The 23,510-nt window shown below is 46.1% G+C and overlaps 1 protein-coding gene across 4 annotated transcripts in view; it reads left to right on the top strand.

The window, feature by feature from the left end:
• Positions 1-499: 499 nt before the first annotated feature.
• DEPTOR (DEP domain containing MTOR interacting protein) overlaps positions 500-23,510 on the top strand; it is a 63,738-nt gene continuing 40,727 nt past the window's right edge. For 2 of the 4 annotated variants that reach the window (XR_014549949.1, XM_083622188.1), the window contains exons 1-3: positions 1,752-2,185; positions 15,716-15,894; positions 17,212-17,335. Coding sequence is in view for 3 of the 4 variants with exons in the window: in XM_083622188.1 (XP_083478314.1) it covers positions 2,097-2,185; positions 15,716-15,894; positions 17,212-17,335 (392 nt within the window). In the remaining variant the exon portion in view is untranslated. Of the gene's footprint in view, positions 1,234-1,454; positions 1,662-1,751; positions 2,186-15,715; positions 15,895-17,211; positions 17,336-23,510 lie in introns of those variants that run through there. The other 2 variants (XM_083622187.1, XM_083622189.1) reach the window with 2 other exon arrangements.

Raw genomic sequence — 23,510 nt, forward strand, 5'->3', positions numbered from 1 at the left:
ATAACTATACAACCTTTAGAAGACATCTTCTTTTTTTAATGTTTAATGTTTTTATGTATGTTCGAGGCTGCCCAGAGTGGCTGGGGCAACCCAGTCGGACGGGCAGGGTACAAATAATAAAATTATTGTGAAATAGCAGGTCCCTATTTTCATCAGAGAAATGTCCTCCCCCTTTTGCTCCACAACAGCCCTGCGAGGTAGAGGCAGATAAGCGTATGGCCCACGGTCACCCGGGGAGAGCTGAACCTGGACCACAGCTGTCAGCTTTCAGATTTGAAAATAAGGGATCAGCAGCCTCGAAAATAAGGGATCAGCAGCCTCACCTGTCCCGGGGACAGTCTAAGGCAGTGTTCCCCAACCTTGGGCCTCCAGCTGTTTTTGGACTACAACTCCCATCATCCCTCGCTAGCAAGACCAGTGGTCAAGGATGATGGGAATTGTAGTCCAAAAACAGCTGGAGGCCCAAGGTTGGGGAACACTGGTCTAAGGGATAGCTAACAATCCGGGATAGCAGCGGGAAACGGCGCTGGAATAAGGGAATTTCCCGCAAAAAAAGGGAAGGTTGACAGCTATGACCTGGACTTTGCCAACTCATGATCTCCCATTCTGCACCACCGCACTTGGCTGGCTGGCTGGCGGAGCCCCGATTGCCTTTCTGTTATTTATTCTTAGGAAGAAGAAACGCAGCGCAGCTTCTTAATCAACCGCGATCCCCCTTTGACCCATTTTCTCTCCTCCTCTCCCCCCCCCAGCTGTTGTGGAAGGAAGAAGAACAGGAAGAACTCAGTTAAGTCGAGGGGGGGAGGGGGGACCCAAGCAGCTGGAGTTGCTTCCCTGTTCAGCAAGCAAGCAGGCGCGCAAAAAGAAGCGCCGCCTCTCCATTTCGCTAGCTCGCTCTGCAATCATATGAAAGGTCGCTGGTGGGAAAGAGGGGAGCCCTCTCTCTCTCCCCACCTCCCCTTTCAAGCTTTCCCAGCCCCCCTCCGCCGCCGCCCTTGCGCTGAACTGGATCATCCTGCGCCGCAGCTGACATTGAGCGCAAGCTTTGCGCAAGCAGCGCCTGTCCCCAGCCAGTGCCGGACGGAGGGGGTCGCTGGCGCCTCGGCTGGATCGCCTCTGCTGCAACCACGTGTCTCCCTCGCCAGCTGCCTGTCACACACCACAACAAGAAAGCCAGCGGGGGGATCTTTTTTGATCGCCTGCAGAAGGAACGCACGACTTTCCCCAGTCTAGGTGAGTGGAAAGCCCGGGGTGGGTGGTGGTAGTTTCTGTTTGAGCTTGGAGAGCCTTCGGTGGCTTTTCCTCCCGTGACTGATGATGCAATTCTCCAGAGATAGAAAATCTGCTTTTATATTTCTCCCTGCGGCAGGATTAGAGGGGAGGGGAGAAGGGCTGCGTTCCCTTTGACCCGTCCGCAGCTAACATTCCCAAACTGCCGCATGCAAAATTATTGCAACGTGAAATGAAGGGGGGAGAAGGGGGTGGGAGGAATCTGCCCAAGAGCGCTTGAATGCAAGGCTTGCAGGACGGATCGGAGCGAGGCAGCTCCTCGGTTCCTGCAAAGAAGAGAGGAGCGCGCGAGGAGAAAAGGGAAACTTGTGAAAGCGAGGAATAAAACGCGTTTGCGCGTTGCCAGTTGCGAAATAGCTCAAGGGCAGGAGGTGAAACAGAGATGCAGCGAGCCAACGGGCGACAGAAGTTTTAATTGAAGCGGGTAGGAAATGGTCTCTGGAGAGCGCAAAGCTTAGAGTGGAAGATGCCACCGTGAGGGACGGAGGGGAGGGGTTAGGCACAAAATTGGGCTGCTGGAGGGGGGCTCAGGGTGATGTTGAGGTTTCTCAGAGTTGAAAGGGACCCCGAGGGACATTTAGCCCAACCCCCTGCAATGCAGGTATATCAAGGTGGCCCATGTGGGGATCAAACCCACGCCCTTGACGTTATCAGCACCACGCCCTAACCAACTGAGCAAACTGGTGTTTGGGAGGTTAGATTGCAAAGCTTCAGCTTTGAGCACTGGAGAGGCTGAGGAAGGAATCCAAATCTGCTCCCTGTTAACCTTCTGGCTCTTGTGTGCACCTGGCCAGGTTAGTGGCAAGATGGAAGAAAGCAGCCTGGGCACCATGCAGCAGAGAGCGACCGAGCTGGAGCACATGGCCGAGGTCCTGCTTACAGGGGAGCAGTTACGGTAGGAGACCTGGACTTTTCCCTTTGCAAAAATGTTGTGAAAGTGAACTGGGGAGTGGGAGATCTTTTTGCTGATGGGGACAGGCGGGAGGAACCACTACTTGGGGGGCCTAGAGCTCTACCATGGGCAATGTGAGGGGTCTGCAGCAGGTGCTAGGGAGAGTTGCATGTGCCACTGCCCTGGACTCCCTAACCTCAGATGCACTGGACAGGGCTGGCCCAAGACATTTCGGCCCCCAAGGTGCCCTCCCCTTCCCATCAGGGAAGACAGGGTGGATGACAGTGGTTACATACGCTTCAGGTTACATACGCTTCAGGTTACAGACTCCACTAACCCAGAAATATTACCTCGGGTTAAGAACTTTGCTTCAGAAATCGTGCTCCGGCAGCACGGCAGTAGCAGGAGGCCCCATTAGCTAAAGTGGTGCTTCAGGTTAAGAACACTTTCAGGTTAAGAATGGACCTCTGGAACGAATTAAATACTTAACCCGAGGTACCACTGTACATCAGGAACAGGGGGTGAAGAAAGATTGACATCAGGATATGCTGGCTCTGGGGACCCTGCCGCCTGAGGCGGTCATCTCCCTTGGCCTCATGGGTGGGCCGGCCCTGAGGCTGCATTGAAATTGGAAAACAGAAGAAGAAGTAGATAAACCTGTGCCTTTAAGAATACAGTGGTACCTCGGGTTAAGTACTTAATTCGTTCCGGAGGTCCATTCTTAACCTGAACCTGTTCTTAACCTGAAGCACCACTTTAGCTAATGGGGCCTCCCGCTGCCACTGTGCCGCCGGAGCACGATTTCTGTTCTCATCCTGAAGCAAAGTTCTTAACCCGAGGTACTATTTCTGGGTTAGTGGAGTTTGTAACCTGAAGTGTCTGTAACCTGAAGCGTATGTAACCCGAGGTACCACTGTACTGTCCTGCTGCTTATGTCTTTTTATAAGGTTTACAGAGAAAATGAACACTCTCGTGCATACAGTTTCATATGTGCATTCTCCAATGGCATGAATCACCATAGGCAAAACTTTTCAGGGTAGAGAAATGTCTTGCCGCGTCCTGCAGTATCTGTAATCTACTGTAATTTTGTGCAATTTTCAGTTCAGTTCAGTGAATTATTGCTGCATGGGTTATTTGACATCAGGTCAGCCAACGAATTCAAAAAGGCAAAGGGAGGAGGAGGAGGAAGAGTAAGAAAGGAAAGATAGTGACTGCATTTCTTGTATGCCATGAGTGTTTAGCATGGGCAGCTGCTTATATCAGACCAAAACTGTTAATCATGCTGAGCTCCCTTCAGGCTGCATAAAGTCCAGGTCATAAGATAAGACAGGAAAGCGAGTAATCAGAATGCAGGTCTTAGCATCTCTTGGGCATTAAACTCATTATGGAAACTCTATTCGTCTTTCATGCGGTCCCAAATTAATTAATTCCCCCAAAGAATGAATGGAAAAGTGCCAATACCACAGCAGTACATTTAATTTTGGAAGATTGCTCCCTTAAACCCAATCCTGAACACGTTTCCTGAAAAGTAAATTCTGTTGATCTCAGTAGGATTTACTTCCAAGGAAGAAGGATCACATCTTAAGCAGAATGACAATGTTTTTCCCCACCCATTTCCTTCCCTATTTTTAAGAACTAGCGTGTAACGGTGGTGATGGTGGATTCTGCAGGTGCAGAAGTCATTGTAATACAACTTTCTAATATCTGGTGCGAGGGGAAATGATTGTGTGTTTCTATGAATTAGGGGGAAAGCACATATCCAGACTCCCGTTATCTGTATAATAATGTGTAGTTTGGGGCCAATTAAATACTGATCCTTTCTCTCTTAGCAATGTAAATCTCCTTAGGAGAGCCCTCCTGGATCAGACCAAAGCCCATCTAGTCCAGCATCCTAATCTCTCAGTGGCCAATCAGATGCCTACAGAAAGTTTGCAAGCAGGACAGGAGTGCAGCAACACTCCTCCCACTTGAACTCCCCAGAAACTGGGTGTTCAAAGAAGAGGCATACTGGAACTCATTCTTGGCCACCATGGTTAGAAGCCATTATCCTCCACGAATTTGCCAAATTCATCTTAAAGCCATCTTGGTTGGTGGCCGGCCATCTCTACCTCTTGCGGCAGTGAATAGAATAGAATAGAATTTATTATTTTTACCCCGTCCATCTGGCTGGGTTTCCCCAGCTTCCAACAGAGTATTAAAATACAGTGGTCTATTAAACCTTAAAAGCTTCCCTAAACAGGGCTGCCTTCAGATGTCTTCTAAAAGTCTGGTAGTTGTTGTTCTCTTTGACATCTGGTGGGAGGGCGTTCCACAGGGCGGGTGCCACCACCGAGAAGGTCCTCTGCCTGGTTCCCTGTAACTTGGCTTCTTGCAGTGAGGGAACCGCCAGAAGGCCCTCAGCGCTGGACCTCAGTGTCTGGGCTGAACGATGGGGGTGGAGACGCTCCTTCAGGTATACTATTCCATAGTTTAAGTATTATATGAAGAAGTACTTTGTTTTGTCTGCCCTGTGTTAAGTTTCAACATTCAGTTTCATTGGATGGACCCCAGTTCTAGTATCATGAGAGGGAGGTTTTTACTGTCCACTTTCTCCAACCTCAGTGCATATCCTTTTAGAAAATACTTGCGTAAATATGGGCCCTTTGCCGGTAGCCTGTACAGATAATAGATGGAGAGAAATCCATTTGTTGCCTTTCATTTTCCGAAGGAAGAGGTATGTGTTACAGTATGGAGAAGGACACAGCCTAAAAATAAATACACATAACATACACATCTAAAGAGCAAAAGCTCCACAAAATGGCAGGGGACCAGAAATAGCCTTTGTTGGGGAGGGAATCAAAAGCTCTGAATATTTATAGGAGTCGGCAGAAGAAGAACCAAAAGTTCACAAAATGGCAAAGGGAAGGAATTGTGTTACCAAGGGCAAAAGCCGATAGGTGTCTTTGACACTTGCCTGCCATTTTCCTGGCAATAAAAAAAAAGATGAATAACCACGTAAGAAAAAGTAGCATATCTATTGCTATGTCCTCTAGTTCCTGAGAAATGAAGGTATAAACTTTGTAAGCTAAATTAACAGCTTCTAGGGATTATCATAAAGAAACCGTTGTGGGAAGAACTTTGTAACACTACTAAATTTTGCATCCATTGCAAGGAAATATGCTTGGGGATGGCTGAGGAATTTGATTGTTGCTGATTTTAATATGAACTGTGCTTTCTTGTTTAATGTGTGGTTGCAAAATACTGTGACAACAGGATGAAATGGATTTATGAAAAATCTATAAGAAACTGATCTGGGCCTGAAATAGTCTGATCCGTCCATCCCTAAATTTATTTCAAAACTCTGTGGCGCATACGTTGAATTTTACAAAAAAGATTCAAGGACAGCTTGTTGACATGCTGTAGTGAGGCAGGTGGACTGATGTCTATAAGTGGTTAAAAGTGTTTTAACCAGTGTTGCGTTTTTAATATGAGTGGCATGGTGGAATAAGCAATGGAATTGGGTAGGGCAGAACAGGTGTACAATTTGCCTTGGGCATCAGTGGCCTCAAGGTAGAATAGTTTCTTCTAGTAAACTTCTGGCTGATTGAAAGGCAAGGATTTCTGACTCCCAGTCATTGAACAGTAGTAAATACACCTCTCTTTTGTTTTAATTCTCTGGAATGGTTAATCTTTTGCTAACCGTTTATTTCTGAGATTCAAGGCTGGCACAAGAGATTGTGCCATAGACTCCTCTTTGTGGCAATAGCTGCAACACGGCTATTCTCTTCCTTCCATCCCATTTCTTCTCCTCCTCTCTCTCTCTCCCCCCCCATTCCTCTTTCCCCTCCCCATTTTTGGGGTGGACAGCTATTCCATTATCTGTAGCAGCACAGGTGTCTTCTCTGCCACCTTCTCTTCCTTGCCTCTCTCTGAGAAACGGGGTCCAGGCGTTCCAGGCGAGTTTGCAACAGTCCATAGAAAGGCTTTTGAAAACAAATTTAAAAGCTTTAAAGTGATTCTAAGTTTGAAAAAGCCGCAGCAGTGCTACAGGTATTCTCTTGACCACCTCGCCCAGAATGCCTGTATCCAAAGATTTTGTTAAATCTTGTTTTGCTTTGTTATGGAAACTGTGCATCTTTGGAAAGAGGAACATGGGAAGAAGGGAGGAAGTGTCAAAGACTAGCCACTCAAGCGTATCAATAATCAGTGGAGATTTTTATACTGAAGTCAACAAACTGTCTGCATCAGGATTCTGGAGTCATTCTATACCCTTCAACAGGACACCACTAACATTCCAACCCCATAGAGAATTGTTTGGAAGTAAAGTCCACCCCAAAGAATTTAAAAACAGATCATAGTGTGCATAGTCAGCAATAGAAATAAATGCAAACATGCAGAATTAGCATATTTTGAGTGTCAAAGTGCTTCATAAACTCCTTTATTTGAAGGAGTTTTCTATCTGAAGGGTCAAGGCCAAGTCTGGTTTAAAAACAACAAAAAAAGAACCATAAAAAGGGAGAGAAGAAGCTTTGAGTTTCCCCATCTACAGTGATCACCTGTTTGTCGGACTGAGGAGGCTCACAGCTCACCTGGTCACAGGTGATCCCACTGTGGTCTTTCCATTTATATTTGAGCGATTGTTTCTAACTTTTCATCTGTGCATTTTAATTAGCACATACAAATTCTGTGCAACTGTTTTGTCATCTTGGTGGGGGTTTTTTTGGGTGGATCATTTCCACTTTTTTTCCTCTTTAGCATATTTTGAGGTGTCGGTAGGTGCACAAGTTCACATGGAACCAGCGACTGCCATTTTGCCAATTTGTTTGGGCTCATTTGGAAGGCTTTCAAGGGGGTGGGAAGCTCTTTCACAGTTCGCCTATTGTTTGATCTCTGCCAGACTGATAGCTTTAGATAACGTGGTGGAGAAATATATTCAAATGGGGTTGTGTGGTGCTGTTTTATCAGCGGTCTCCATCTGTAGGGTAAGAGTGAAATTCTTTAAGAATGAGGTGATAGTGTTATCGTTGCATTTTAAAAGCACTTGGCTCTACAAGCATAGCCACATGCCTGTGGACCTCCCAATAATTAAAAAAAAAACCCAGGCATTTGCAAGTAATCGATAAAATTCTTGACCGAGCTTAACAAATCATTTTTGAGGAAAGGGTAGCTATTAGATACCTGCTCCTTAATTGCAAGCAATCCACTACCTAATCAGAATAGTTAACGGCAAGAATCTCCTCTTCAATATGTTGAAAAACCACATTCCACATAGCATTTATAATCCCAGTTGACATGCAACCAGCCCTCTTTTACAACAGGTTTTATTACAACTAGATTTATACTTCACCTTAAATTGAATTGAATTTTGCTGGCTAGCAACACGGGGTCAAGTTTGTTCTAATGAAGGTCTTGTAAAATGGCTGGCATTAAGCTTCTCTCTCTCTCTCTCTCTCTGTATGTGCGTGTCTGTGTCTGTCTGTCTGTCTGTCTGTCTAACATAAGAATGAGTGGGTGCACATGTGAATTTCACTGCTTCCTGAAGATCTTGCTCATTTCTTCCCATCCTCATACAGCATGGGGTTTTACCCCATCTAGTTCTCATGCGGGCGGATGTGGAGGACTCCCTGGTCCTGAATGGGGTAACTGTGCCCCTGAAGGACCAGGTGCGCAGCCTGGGAGTCATTTTGGATTCACAACTGTCCATGGAGGCACAGGTCAATTCTGTATCCAGGGCAGCTGTCTACCAGCTCCATCTGGTACGCAGGCTAAGACCCTACCTGCCCACGCACTGTCTCGCCAGAGTGGTGCATGCTCTAGTTATCTCCCGCTTGGACTACCGCAATGCACTCTACGTGGGGCTACCTTTGAAGGTGACCTGGAAACTACAATTAATCCAGAATACGGCAGCTAGACTGGTGACTGGGAGTGGCCGCCGGGACCATATAACACCGGTCCTGAAAGAGCTAATTTGGCTTCCAGTTCATTTCCGAGCACAATTCAAAGTGTTGGTGCTGATCTTTAAAGCCCTAAACGGCCTCAGTCCTGTATACCTGAAGGACCGTCTCCACGCCCATCGTTCAGCCTGGACACTGAGGTCCAGCTCTGAGGGTCTTCTGGCCGTCCCCTCACTGTGAGAAGTGAGGTTTCAGGGAACCAGGCAGAGGGCCTTCTCGGTAGTGGTGCCCGCCCTGTGGAACGCCCTCCCATCAGATGTCAAGGCAATAAACAAACATCACTTTCTACTGCTACTGCTATCTAACCAACTTTGGAAAGGTGCTAAATTCTTTGCCGTCATGTTTTCCTCACAGCAAGGAGTTCCATGGCTCAGCTTTCCTCAAATTTGTTCCGCAGGTATTGAGACTCAGCTGCCCCGTTGTAGGCAGAATTTGCTGAGCCAGGTATTCTGAGTGGAGAAGACTTGGATATATATTTTTTCCCCTGCTATCCCTTGAAGTATTTTACCCATCTCCTGTCATTTCTTCTCCCATTCCCCTTTTGTACTCAAATTGTACCTTATTCCCACCCTCCAAATGGCCAATTTCATCCCTCCTCCTCGGTCCAGTTTCTTCCTACAAGAGTTTCCCTCTGTTTATTTCTCCCTCCTTTCTCTACCCTGAAATATTATTTCACTTTCTGATTTCCTTCCACTTCTCCTTTGGCCCTTTCCCCTCCAGGGAAGGAGGGAGAACTTCCTTTCCACCTCCCTCCTTGAGCATCTGTCTCCCAGCCACCTCTGCACAGCATATAAGGAGCTGCTGGTATTGACATTCATCAGAAGACACTGAGTCAGTGGTGGCACTGAAGCTCATCTGGAAGCAGCTCAAGGCTCACTTGCGGTGGGTCCTGGCTCACTGTTTGAGGAACACAGAGTATCTCCATGGCTGAGACTCAGCTAGAAAGAGGAACGTGGTGTGAGAAAGCATCAAACACCAGCTGCAGTCAGCTGCCAGAACTACGTAACTAGTTTTTCCTAAGCAAGGAGCATTGTCTCTTTGAAATGCCTCCTCCTAAAGCTCCTAGACCGTGTGTTTTCTGCCAGCTGACTTTTGTGTGTCAAATAGAAGGCCACACAAAATCTGGGATGCCATCTTCCCGTTTTTCGTTGTGAGAGCACGGCAGCCGTTTGGGTTGCTGCGATTTCATGACATGGTCCCCCCTCAAAAAAAACCACACTTTTTCAGGCACAGCACCCTAAAACGCACAATCAGGTAAAAAGCATGTTGCGAAATTGTGGCAACCAAAATGGCCGACATATTCTTGTGATTAAAAAACGGGATGCCCTGGTTTTCCTGGGACACTTGCGGGGTATATTCAAACTTTGTCACTGCAAATATATTGGGACTTACGGGCTAAGGGTTTGCCATACCTCTTCTAACACAATTCAGTTAATACCGTAGCTCCAAACCAAAATGGCTGCACTGCTTCATCTGTGAAATAACTTAAAAGCAAACTTCTTCCAAATAACCTAAGTGCTTTCTGGTGTCACTTTACTCTTCTGTGAACAGTTAGGAACACATGAAGCATCTTCTTCTGAGTCAGAACATTGGTTCATCTAACTGTGAAGGATTTTGGACAGGTGACTTTCTCAACTCCCCACTTTGAGATGCCGGGGATATTGAAACTTGGACCTTCTCTGGAACTGAGCCAAAGCCCATCTTCAAATTATCCAAGCATTTCCCAGTCTTGCTTTATTTTAAAATACATTTTCTAGAACACCTATTCCAAGGTCTAGGCTGAAATCCTATCTCTTTTCCTACAGCCAAAAGTGCTAAAATAAGCTGCAAAGAACCGTGTACCAAGCCTCTTGCCTTTCGTACGCAAAAATAGATGTGGAAACATTTATACGGTGTCCATACAGTCTGCTTAGCACCAGCTCTAATTTTAATGTGTCGATTCCTTGTTTGGGTCCAAACTGACAGTGATCTAACTGCATGTAACATGCTGATCGCATAGCAAGTGACACTCATGAGAACTATATTCTCATTGTCTCTTCCTCAGAAGCCAGTTATGGCTTGGAATAATAGGAAGTTCTGGTCGTGGTCGTGGGATATGTAGCTAGAAGCCTGAGCTATATATACTGTACATAGTGACAGTTCAGATCCCGGTTGCTCTTCAGAAAATGTTGCTAGAGAGCAGAGGGTCAACTTGGATTCCCTAGTCAGGAGTGAGTGGATGTCATGGACTGGCTGGAAGCAGAGGCGTGGTGGGAGGCAACAGCTGGGGAACCCCCTAGGGAACCCCAAAGGGATGAAGGCTCAGAGCCAGGGGGTTGGTGGTGGGACAACAATGAGTGGTCAGAGGGAGAAGAGGGGGCAGATGGGGAGGAGGAGGTGTTGGAAGCTGAAGAGGCAACAGGGTTTAGTGAGCAGGAAGAGGCTGTGACAGAGAGCAGTCCAGACTCAGAGGCAGGAGAGGAGAAGGGCCAGAAGACAGAGATGGTATGGCCTGCAATATGAGCAGGCCTGCAATGCTCTGGGACAGCCTTGTAGCTGCCACGAAGTCCTGATGTGCTGGTCCCCGGGGCTAACTGAGAGGCGAGGTCCGATTCCAGTCCGAGGTCGATGGTGCGGTATGGAGGCTGTCCATCAAAGTTATAGCTGGGTCCAAGGCAGGGAGTCGGGTGGGGTCAGGAACTCTGGCAGAAGAGCAGGACAGGGTGCAGGCGGGAACAGGCTAGCAACAATGTTGCTCCGGCAACCTGAGACTGGGGCTGACTGGCTTTTATCTGCCCCGAGGCATAGGGCGACCCCAGTCCACAGGTGACTCGCCTCTCCTGGCCTGGAGGCGAGCGCTCCTCCTGCAGGAACTTAGTTCCGTCTGCCTTTCTGCCCTGAGCCTCTGCAGCTCAGGAGAGGCTGGAGGGTTACCGGACCCAGAGGCAACCTCCTCTTCCCCTGATGGGGCTGAGAGTGGAGCACCTGCAGGCAATGCATCCTCCATCCCCTCAGGGGCCAGAGCAGGCTCAGCTGGTGCCTGCACCTGAGATCCAGCACAGGTGAGGACCCTTCAGGCTCAGGCCCCAGCCCCGGCTCAGCTGGTTCTGGAGGCGGGGACCCCTGTGCAGGCTGGGATTCCTCAGGTTCAGCCTCTGAGTCTGAATCCCAGGCCATCACACCTGAGCCCAGTCCTGATGTAACGCTACAGTCCCCCAATAAAATAACACAAGGGTACTCCACCATGTTCAAGACCTCCTCCGCCAGCTTAGGCAGGAAAACTATAGGGCAACTACAATGTACCGTATTTTTCGCCCTATAGGACGCACCGGCCCATAGGACGCACCTAGTTTTTTGGGGGGGAAATCAAGGAAAAATTTTTTATTTCCCCCCCAGGTTTGCGCAGCCATCCCCAAGCTAGAAGAGGGAGACGGTGCGTTCCGTCTCCCTCTTCTGCCTTCAGGGACAGCCTCTCTAGCCTCCATGGGGCAGCGGCTTGCCCCACTGTCCCCCGAGTTTGTGGGGCTGGTGGGGGGGGGAGAAGCAAGCTTGCTTCTCCCCCCCGCCAGCCTCCAGACCAGGTCCGGGAATAACGGGGTGGCAGCGCTCCCCCTCCCTGCTATCCCCCGAGCTTGTGGGCTGGCGGGGGGGGGGGGGAGAAGCAAGCTTGCTTCTCCCCCCCCCCCCGCCAGCCTCCAGATCAGGTTGGGGAATAACGGGGTGGCGGCGCTCCGCCTCCCCACTATCCCCCGAGCTTGTGGGGCTGGCAGGGGGGAGAACAAGCTTGCTTCTCCCCCCCCCCCCCGCGCCAGCCTCCAGACCAGGTCAAGGAATAGCGGGGTGGCGGCGCTGCGCCTCCCCGCTGTCCCCCGAGCTTTTGGGCTGCAGGCTGCTGCCCGCAAGCCTTGCGAACCCGCGGGACCTCCCGCCGGGCTTGCAAGACTTGCGGATAGCTTCCTGAAGCCTGGAGAGCGAGAGGGGTCGGTGCGCACCGACCCCTCTCGCTCTCCAGGCTTCAGCGAAAGCCTGCACTCGCCCCATAGGACGCACACACATTTCCCCTTCATTTTTGGAGGGGAAAAAGTGCGTCCTATAGGGCGAAAAATACGGTAGTTCAATCAAATATTGAGGGGAAGGCCTTTTGAGTTCCTCGCTGTAGTGCTTCGGCTATGGGGCATATTTGGCAGAAGAGGAAAATCCCAGGCCAGGAAGCTCATACCAACAGATCCTGAAGAGCCCTCAGCATCCATCCTCCTGATTGCCCATGCTTGCTTGGGCTGGTGGCAATTGTACTTCAGCAACATCTGCAGGGCCAAAGGTTCCCCAGCTTTGCTAGAAATATATAGGGACAGTAAAAAAAAAAAAAGTCTTAGATACCAGTCACCACATTTGCACCTCAGATCATGATGTTTGAACCCCCTGCTATACTTACCTGTGCATGTATCTATTACAGCATACATCCACAATGCTTTCCTGTAGCTCTGGATGTAGTTAACGTAACTTTTGGCAGCTGGGTATCACAAATAATGTGGTAATGAGAAGCTTGTTAACACTTATATGGAAGAATTATTCCTGGCGGCTGCCGACATTCAAACTCGTTTAATAGACACACTGGAGTGTGTTTATTTGTTTTAACATATGGCACTGGAAAACTGATTCCGTGTTTCCTTGTGTTTTTATTTTCCGTCAGGCCAAGAACCAGTCTCACCATCTGCCAGGCCTACAACAGTCTTTAAGTACTTTGAGTGTGTCTCTGTTGGAGAGTTAAACTTGTGTAACCATCATCTCCCCTTTGCAAGTAACTCCGGTCATTTTAGTTCTGTGAGGGGACCTAGAGATCTCTAGCAGATGATACATTGGCTGAAACAAGGACAGTTAAGCTGGAATAAAATCAAAATTCTAGGGGCGTTCATACTCAGTATGTGTGTACAGTCATACCTCGGGTTACAGACGCTTCGTGTTGCGTTTTTTCGGGTTACAGACTGCTGCTGCGGGTTGCGAACACTGCGGGTTGTGAATGTGCATCGCGCACATATCACATTCGCAACCCGAGCGTCCACTGTACTTGAATACTTGAGCTGAAACGCTTGTATAGTTATTCACATGAGCGTACACTCGTGAGTACCTGTGTACACAGTACCCGAGCTGTGCAAACCAACAAGAGTGTGTTGTTTCCTGCAAACACTTGTACACGGGTAGAGACAGCTGTGTTCAGTGTCGTGTGTGAACAAGCCTATTGTCTGCCCTCCTTTTTCCATACTCAGACTGTCCTTGTGTTTTCTTTTTAAAATTTTCCTATTAAGTTCTATATTTGCTGCTGCTTCCATGATCTCCAGACTCCAGAGAGAGAGCTACTTTTTAAATGAAAGGGGGAAAGGGGGGAACAGGGCCTGGAAATTCTCCGAAAGAAGACCTCCACCACATCTGGCCCTCCCTGTGGCTCCCGTCTTGTGTATAATTGTGTTTTCCTAGTAGTGTCAGGGGAAACGGGGACATTGCTCGCTTTCCAAAAGAGATGCCAAGAAGGCGCAGGCCTGTGTGGGAGTCGTGCCATCTTCCCTGGATGGAAGCCTGCTTGCTTCTTAATTCTAAATGCTTCTAATTCTTAGTTGTTGTTTTTTTAAGGCTAGCATATTTCAAATGGAAAGATGCTTCTTCTGGAGCATGGGTAGGCAACCTAAGGCCCAGGGGCCAGATCCAGCCCAATCACCTTCTCAATCCGGCCGGTGGGCGGTCCAGGAATCAGCGTGTTTCTACATGAGTAGAATGTGTGCTTTTATTAAAAAGGCATCTCTGGGTTATTTGTGGGGCATAGGAATTCATTCATTCCACCCCCCACAAAAAATAGTCCGTGTTAAGTTGTGGGTGAACATATCAGACGACACAGCGATTCTCCAAACAGCTCTTGTTTATTCACAGGTCAGAACAGAACTGAACTGAAGGGTTCAGCCAGCCTGCTTATATAGAGCTCCAGTACAACGTAACTGTAACAACTTTCTGTAACTATCCAATCACTGAACATCACTTTCGATCCCTTATTTGCATATGTGGAACTGAGCTATCTATAGTATCCCCCTGCTGCCCCAGGGTGAGAACTTCAGTACATAACAGTCCGGCCCCCTACAAGGTCTGAGGGACAGTGGACCGCCCCCCTGCTGAAAAAGTTTGCTGACCCCTGTTCTGGAGCAATAAGGCAACCCCCCTTTCCAACGTTGCTCCCCATGCATTGCTAGACCTCTGTGGTTATTTGATGGGCAGGCACTTCCTCATGCAAATTATAACTGAACCATAAGGTGGAAATCAAAATAAGGGCCGGCCCTACTATTAGGCAACTGATTTTGTGTGTCATGAAAGAGCAGGACATTTTTAGTTGTAATAATAATAATAATGATGATGATGATGATGATGATGATGATGTTATATTTTTACTGACAGGGCACGGGAAAAACACTGGTGGGATGTCCTGCCTCAGGTGCCAAAATAACTTGACTATTTTGCTGCCTTGGATATTACACACCTTGACTTTGCCTCAGGTGACAATGTCTCTTGAGCTGGCCCTGAGCCCAAAGTATGCTTACCTGAAAGTTTAACTCCATCCAAATCTATAGGACTTATCAGAGGATGAGAGACTGTGAAATATGACATCCCCCCCTATTTTAATACAAAGGACAAAACTCCCTCTCCCACTCCTAAAATCCACCTTGCAACTCCTGTGTCACCTTCATATTGTTTTCACACACACACACACACACACCCCGATGTAGCCGAAGCAACTATCATCCTATCCATATAACACATTCAAAGCACATGGCTTTCCCCAAAGAATGCTGGGAACTGTAGTTTATCCCTCACAGAGCTATGATTCTCAATACCTTTAAGAAACTACAGCTCCCAGGGGTCTTTGAGGGAAAGATAGTGCCTTAAACGTACGATGTTTATGCACTTGATCAAATATGCAGTCAGCACAGTATATCAGTGTAAATTCAGACTTTCTGCAACTGCAGTATAAGCACAAGCTTCTTCTAGTTGTATTGTTTTACAGTGCAATGCTATGCATATCAACTCGGATATCTGTTCACTTTAATGGGACTTAATTCCAGGCAAGTGATTGTAATATTGCAGTCTAGGACACTAAAATGGCAAACGTCAACCGCAAAAGAATAACATGGCAGGGCATGTGAAATAAGACTGAGTAAACAACATTAAAATTGTTATGGTATTAGGAGAAACTGTATGGGGGCAATATAATAGTTTACATCTCTAGCAATGCTAACATGCACTGACATGAACTTCGGTTTCTCGGGGGGGGGGGGCAGAGAGAGGAAGGGAAAGACACTTTGTACATGCTCTGAGGTAGTTCTGTTCTGTTAAAAAGGGGTGTGGCTACAGATAGCAGAGGGAAGTGTTAAATGGAAGTGAGGATACAAGGCCTGTGATACCTTCAAAAGATGTTGTTGTTGTTATTATTATTATTATTATTATTATTATTATTATTATTATTTAGCTGACACCATTGCTTGCAACTCTGATACGACGGAAGGAGCTTTTCCTTCCCAGCTTGTAATGTTGAGGCAGATGCTATGCAAAGATTTCTCACGGCGTGATATTGTTTGGTTCACAGGCTCAGACTGCATGAAGAAAAGATAATTAAAGATCGGAGACATCACCTGAAGACATATCCAAACTGCTTCGTTGCCAAAGAACTGATTGACTGGCTGATTGATCACAAAGAGGCCTCTGACAGGGAGACTGCAATTAAACTAGTGCAAAAATTACTGGATCGTAGCATCATTCACCACGGTGAGTGGAAAGAATCAGCACAGCCGAGCCCATAGCCAGAAACTATAGTTAAGGGTGCAGACAGGTCTGACCTGGTGATCGTCGTGTGTTGTTAGTCAATATGAAAGAACAAAAACCTAAATAATGATTGTGAAGATTGCTTAACTGTTATAATAGCATTTATATTTGGAGTGTTTAGCTGGAGGTGAAATAGTTAAACAGGTTACCCAATCAGAACCCAGGGGGGTGGAGTCAGAGGGACTATAAAACCAGCTCTGAGATGGGCGAAGGGGGGAGATCGTTGGGTGGAGTGGGAGTGAATTGGGATAGAGTCTGTGGGTAGGTTGAGTTAGTGTAGTGAAATATGCTGAGTCAGGAACAGTTAGGAGCTAGGAAGACAAGTAAATATCTGAGAGGTGGTTTAGTGAGTGAGAGCAGGCAGCGTAAGTTATAGGTCTGGATAGGCACCCCATGATTGTAATTGACCGATACCGTTTATGAAACCACACGCTTGTTAAACTGCAATAAATAAACAGAAGTTTATGTTCCAGTTTAACCCAGACTGGACTCAGTATTGTACCAGGTAGGGCCTGGGTGGTGGCAGCGAGAAATAAAGTGGTGGCACAGGGTTCAATAGGCGGTGAAACGTCCGGGGACCCTGTGTGACTGTCACAATGAGGATTAGATGTTATTCTGTTTCCGTGTTAACGCTGGTTTTAATATGTGTTATTTATTTATTGTTACTTTTGTGGGGGGGAAGTGACTTACAGGTTTAATAAATAAATAAAGTAAAATAGAACTGATACTTCTCCTCTTTCAGCCAGTAAACTTTCCACAAATTCCTATTTGTGGGTTACCGGAGTCAGTGTAGTGGTTAGAGGATCAAGGAGACTTAAACTTAAGTCCCCACTCAACTACAAAGCTCTGTTATCCTCCAGCTTAACTTATCACACAGGGTGCTATGAAGATAAAATGGTGGGGGACACAGAACAATGAAACACCACCCCCACGCTCCTTAGAGGAAGGGTGGGGTAAAAAGGCATTAAACTATAACCAACAGATTTTTTTTTTAAAGGTCAGTAATTCCCCCCACCTATAGATGGCTGCTAATAATACAATAAAGTAGGAATACGTGTAGAGCTTCACAAACTAAGTTTTTTTTTAACGAAGTACAATAAAAGGTCAATCGTTTTTGTGGTTTATCTGAAGCCTGTTTATTTTGTAAAGGAAAACAATGATTTAGTATCTGCATTGCTTCCAGATTCAGAATGATGATTACTGCAAGTTCTTGATGTGAAGTGTTTACTATTTCTTCTTCTTCTGGGTTTTGCACTTCAGTTTGCGATGAGCATAAGGAATTCAAGGACCTCAAACTTTTCTACCGCTTTCGGAAAGATGATGGAACATTCCCACTTGACAACGAAGTGAAGGCCTTCATGAGAGGACAGAGGCTGTATGAAAAGTAGGTTGCACACAGAAGGTTGACAGTGTTACCTGCTCTTTATCAGCTTGCGATGATTAACAACTAGAAAAATGGTCTTACATTCGTAGGTTCTTACTGAATTGCATTATCCTTTATTAAGAACGGCATCTTCCATCTCCTCAGTTTTTCCCAAGAGAAAGGTTATACTGACAGAGATGAGTCCTGAGCATATAATTAAGATTTGAAACAGATGGTTGGATGGAGATTCTGAATATCCTGTCAGATTATATGGGTCAAATAACAGAGGAGTTTGCCACCTGCGACGAGGTCCGTGTCATATTTGCTCAGACTGAAGGGGTTGTTTGCAGCATGCCTGATTTAGGCGCAAGTAGCAACAAGTACAACATGTGAGCTGACATTTACTGGAAATGGATATGCAAAAGGTGAACAGATTGTTCAATTCATGAGGGGTGTTTTGGTACAACACTAGCATCCATGAGCAGCACACGTGGCTCTTTCAGGTGCAAGGAACAGGGAGAATTGTGTTTTTATTTGTCTGACTGCAGCTAAGGATGGACCAACGTGTCAGCTTTGTTTCCTCTAATTTTCTCGTTTCCACAAGCTTAAGTTCTTTCCCCTGCATTACTCTGCAATTTTCCTAAGTCCTCAAGACAATGCACCAGCATTTTAGTGTGAATTTCTTATTAACATGCACGTTTGTATGGAATTTTGCCTAATATATGCGCTTCTGCAAAACAATTTCCCCTGAAACAAAGCATTTTTCTGTGTTACTCTTACTAATAAACCAAAAGATACCTCAATTCCCAAATGCCATATATAACCAACTTAAAGGTAAAGGTACTCCTGACTGTTAGGTCCAGTCGCGGACGACTCTGGGGTGGCGGCGCTCATCTCGCTTTATTGGCCAAGGGAGCTGACGTTTGCCCGCAGACAGTTTTTCCGGGTCATGTGACCGGCATGACTAAGCTGCTTCTGGTGAACCAGAGCAGCGCACGGAAACGTTGTTTACCTTCCCGCCGGAGCGGTACCTATTTATCTACTTGCACTTTGACATGCTTTTGAACTGCTAGGTTGGCAGGAGCTGGGACTGAGCAACGGGAGCTCAGCCCATCGTGGGGATTCGAACCGCTGGCCTTCCAATCGGCAAGCCCTAGGCTCTGTGGTTTAACCCACAGCGCCACCTGCGTCCATAACCAACTTAGAAATAGCAAAACAGCGAAGGGCCTTCACTTTGGCCCGATGCCAGGCTCTCCCCTCAGCTATCCAGGAAGGCCGTTTTAGGAAGGTACCATACGAAGAGAGGAAATGTCCCTGTGGCTCAGCGCAACTAGAAACTACAGAACTTGTCTTCTTCCACTGCCAATATTATGCAGACATACGAGTCAGGTTCTTCCTGCCAATACTACACAAATTCCCTGGACGGACAGAGCAACTCCATACCCCCTTGCTACTTCAAGATGCAAACCCAGACGTAACATACACAGCAGCCAGATTTTGCGCTGCTATGATGGACATTCGCCGAAGAATGGTTTGGGTCACGCGCCTGACCTAAACTGAAGGCTCATACACAAGACCTGTGCCCTCTCTTGCACTCTCCTTTCTATAGTTATTTTAGCAATTGCTTGCTTTCAACCTTCTAGCTGATTTTAAGTCTCCCTCACGCATCCCCGCCCCTTCTTTGAGTCACCCCTTTTACCTGTTTTATTTCCTAAATTACTGTGTTTTCTGTTTTAACTTATGCTGGTCTGTGACCGTCATAAAGTTGTTGTTGATGATAATATTCGTACCGGTATATGCATTTTCATGGACTCTTTACCCCAGTTTTTGCATTCTTGTACATGTTACTTGCTTGGGGAACTGCATGGCATGTACTTGCCCTCAGAGGGGAAAAATGCATGAGAGAAATGAAAGAAAGTAGGTGCTTTGTAACACTGAGAATTGCATTCCAGAGCTGTCTCAAATAGTGGTTTGTCTGTCAGGTGTCCTCAGGAATCTTACCTAGCATAACAGAAATGGCTAATGATGGGCGATATATAAATTTTAATAATAAGGATGTTGAGGATGTTTGCCCCTAGTAAGGGACTGTAGGAGATCAGAATAGGGCTTGGGAAATAAAGTGGTACCTCAGGTTAAGTACTTAATTCGTTCTGGAAGTCCGTTCTTAACCTGAAACTGTTCTTAACGTGAGGTACCACTTTAGCTAATGGGGCCTCCCGCTACCACCGTACGATTTCTGTTCTCATCCTGAAGCAAAGTTCTTAACCCGAGGTACTGTTTCTGTGTTAGCGAAGTCTGTAACCTGAAGCGTCTGTAACCCAAGGTACCATTGTAAAAACAAGAAGCTGTGGCCTTTACCAGATGTTGTTGTTGTTTAGCCGTGTCCGACTTTTCATGACCCCATGGACCAGAGCACGCCAGGCACTCCTGTCTTCCACTGCCTTCCGTAGTTTGGTCAAACTCATGCTGGTAGCTTTGATAGCACTGTCCAACCATCTCATCTTTTGTCATCCCCTTCTCGTTGTGCCCTCCATCTTCCCCAACATCAGGGTCTTTTCCAGAGAGTCTTCTCTTCTCATGAGGTGGCCAAAGTATTGGAGCCTCAGCTTCAGGATCTGTCCTTCCAGTGAGCACTCAGGGTTGATTTCCTTCAGAATGGATAGGTTTGATCTTCTTGCAGTCCATGGGACTCTCAAGAGTCTCCTCTAGCACCATAATTCCAAAGCATCAATTCTTCGGTGATCAGCCTTCTTTATGGTCCAGCTCTCACTTCCATACATCACCACTGGGTGATACAGTCACCAGATAGGGGATTGCAAATCTTTAGGCACAGAGACAGAAAACAAGTACGGTAGGTCAGTTGTTATTCATCTGGTCACCAGTGGTAAGTAAATATCTTTGCCAGGCCACCAGGTAACAAAGCCATGATCAATTGGATGTAAGCTGGCTGTCAGGTTTAGCGTTTCTCCCACACAAGACATGGAACACTGGCAGTTTAAGTAGATGAGGTTTATTTCTCAATAACAGGCTTATAGTAGTCCAAGCTTCCACAACACATCCTTCACTGTCGGAGTCAGTTGACTCGACTAGCTTCTGACCCCTCTCAAGGGCAGATATACGCCATGTCCTTCCCACCTTCTGCGCTAATCGCCTGCTCCGCCTCCTACTTCTTGGCAACTCAGGTGCAGCCAATTCCTCCTCTGGAGGTGGAAACTCAGGTGCAGCAAATTCCTCTTCCTCTGGAGATTCCTCTCTGCTGGGCGTGTCCCTGATACTGACTATATTTTTCAGGTGGTTTCTGTTCTTTCAGGTAGTTGACTCACAGCAGATGTTAAACAAATAAGTGGGCTAGTAAAACACTGAGAAGGATAGTGACTTTTTGGATATATGTGTGAGGCAGACAGAAGAGTCGGGTAGCTGTTGTTTTTATTTTGTTTTCATTTAGATTATGAATTTCATGGTTTTATGTTCTGATTTTATTCTGTGAACTGCCCTGAGACCTGCGGGTATAGGGTGGTATATAAATTCAGTGAATAATATAATAAGAAGAGCACGAGGAAACTGCGATAATGGTTCCTCAGTCCAAGTAGGATTGATGTGCTTTTTGTTTGTTTTAAATTTCCCTTCTTTTTGTGTTTGTCTTCTTGTTCCATTTGTTTGCAGCAGCCAGTGAAACAAATTTCCCTTGCTTTTCAAATGTCAAACACAGCAAATGGAAGGACATTCTGTGTTTTCAATACACTTCCCTAATGCCATAGAATAATGTTTTCATAAACAGAGGGAAATTGCAAGGCTTAATGGCTGTGGTTAAAGTTAGATGTTCCAACTTGGAACTCAGCCTAAAAGAGATGGGAAAGATGCTCTCTGCCCCAGTGCTAAAAGGCAGAAAGATCCTTCAGATTCTCCCTTCCCCACCTACTTCAAATAACAATGTTCTAAATAGTGCATGGCGACCACAGAAATTTTTAATGTAAAGGAAGGCCTGTGTGTTCTCCATAGGTTTTAAGACAAGCCAAATTCTACAGCAAGGAAACGTGTTTTCTGTGCTCAGAATAAATGCATACATGTTATGTTAGCATTAATTTCATTAATATGAACTAATATCGAATTCATATTCAATAAACTAATATTAACTAATATTTAAATAAACGAATATTTGTTTCAATGTGATCAGTCCAACCACTGATTTGTCTAGCCCATTAACTGGTATCCCAAGGTCTAAGAAAGAGTTTTTTCCTATGCTATGTGGGCCCTTTTTAAAAAAGGAGATCGAACCTACAACCTTTCATATGTTGTAAACTGCCCTGTGGTCTTTCTTTTTTGAAGGGCAGTCCTGTTTACGAACGATTCGGTTTACGAACCCTGCAAAACCGGAAGTAGTGTCGCTGTTTGAGAACTTTACTTTGGTCTAAGAACGGAATCCGAACAGTGGAAGGGCATTGGTGGTGGGAGGCCTCATTGGGAAAGTGCGCCTTGGTTTAAGAATGGTTTCGGTTTAAGAACGGACTTCCGGAACGGATTAAGTTCGTAAACCGAGGTACCACTGTATATGCATTTTAAAACTAGAGTAAATAATAACAAAATAGTGGAAAACCATCTCAGGTTTAGTCTTTGAGTGCCAGTAAATACTGTGATAGTGTGTGTCTTTAATATAATTTTCTGTTTCAGTTAGTTTATTCCCTTTCCACACAGACCCCCCAGGACTGCAAACTACCCAGATGCAAGTTATACATCTATGTCTAGTCATTACATTCTCTGTTTTTGTGGCAGTCAGCTTTCTTTTGGTTGTTGTTCTATGCCCTATCTGGTGTTGTGAGGCTTTAAAGTCTACATTGGATGAAACAGTCATTAGGGAATAACTGTGTGTTAAAAGGGGAAGTAGACAGGATGACTTAAACAGGCTTTTCCATTTGAAAGATTCCCATGATGCTGTTTTATCATCTGAGACTGTACAAAATCTGCTGACTAACAGCACTTTTAAATCCACTTTGCCAGGCTACCTGCAATCACTTTGTCAAGGCAGATGAAGCAGAGCTGTCTAACATACAAAAATCCCATGTATCTCCTGTTACGCCTTCAGCCTAATTTCACGCAGGCCCTTGCAGGTGGTCAGTTCAGTTCAGGTTTGTGTGAGCTATCCCATCAGTACCCATTAATGCCACGCCACACCACTGGATGTGACCCCCAAGCAAACTTTTAATGTGGGTCAAGAGTGCTTCATAACAAGAAGGTTTTCCACTCCTGCTCTAGAATGACCAAAAATTAAAAGCAGAATGGAGATGGGATCCTGCTTGATTTTTAATTATTGGGATCACTGGGGGGTGGGAACAGGTTTTGTGCGGTACTGAAACATACACTGATGGTCTCCAAGTGTATACCCCTTGACTTCCTACAAAAGTCTTAACTAGGTCTCAACTAGGGCCAGGGCCTTTTCAGTACTGGCCCCGACTTGGTGGAACGCTCTGTCACAAGAGACTGCGGGACTTGACATCTTTCCGCAGGGCCTACAAAACAGAGCTGTTCGGCCTGGCCTTCGGTTTGGACTCAGTCTGACCCTTATGTTTTCCCTCCCCTTACTGTTTTAATCCATGGGCTACTTTTAAAATGAGGCTGCATTTTAAATTGCATTTTAACCTGTATTTTAGATTGTTCCCCCCCCCATTAAGTTTTTATTGTAATTTTACTGGTGTCAGCCACCCTGAGCCCGGCTCTGGCCAGGGAGGGAGGTGTATAAATATTATTATTATTATTATTATTATTATTATTATTATTATTATTAAAAATAAGTGATTTCTTGCCATTCACCCCTATGTGCATGAAATATGAGATGAAAAGCACTGCATTTGGGGGGCCAATTTAACGGTAAGGGCAAACCTGCCCCCCTCCCGGCCCCATACTGACACTTACAAGAGTTCCCATGGGAAATGCAACAGGTCTGTCTGTGCTCCAAGCACAACACAATGCCCATTCAGCCTTACAGATGCAAGCCCTCCCTACCCACCCAACCCTGCAAAACTAAACATAAAAGAGAGAGTGTTCTAACATTGCACCTATCTCTTAAAACTGCTTATAGAACCTGTTAGGTGGTCTGCTCAGGATCAAGATCAAGGCAGGCGGAGAGGGGGAACTGAAGCCTTTCCTTCTTCCATTCCACTTTCAGTGAGAGTCAACACTCCAAAACTGATGTTGCTCTGAA

This window comes from Podarcis filfolensis (genome assembly GCF_964270895.1).
Source record: "Podarcis filfolensis genome assembly, chromosome: 7".
Taxonomy (NCBI): Eukaryota; Metazoa; Chordata; class Lepidosauria; order Squamata; family Lacertidae; genus Podarcis; species Podarcis filfolensis.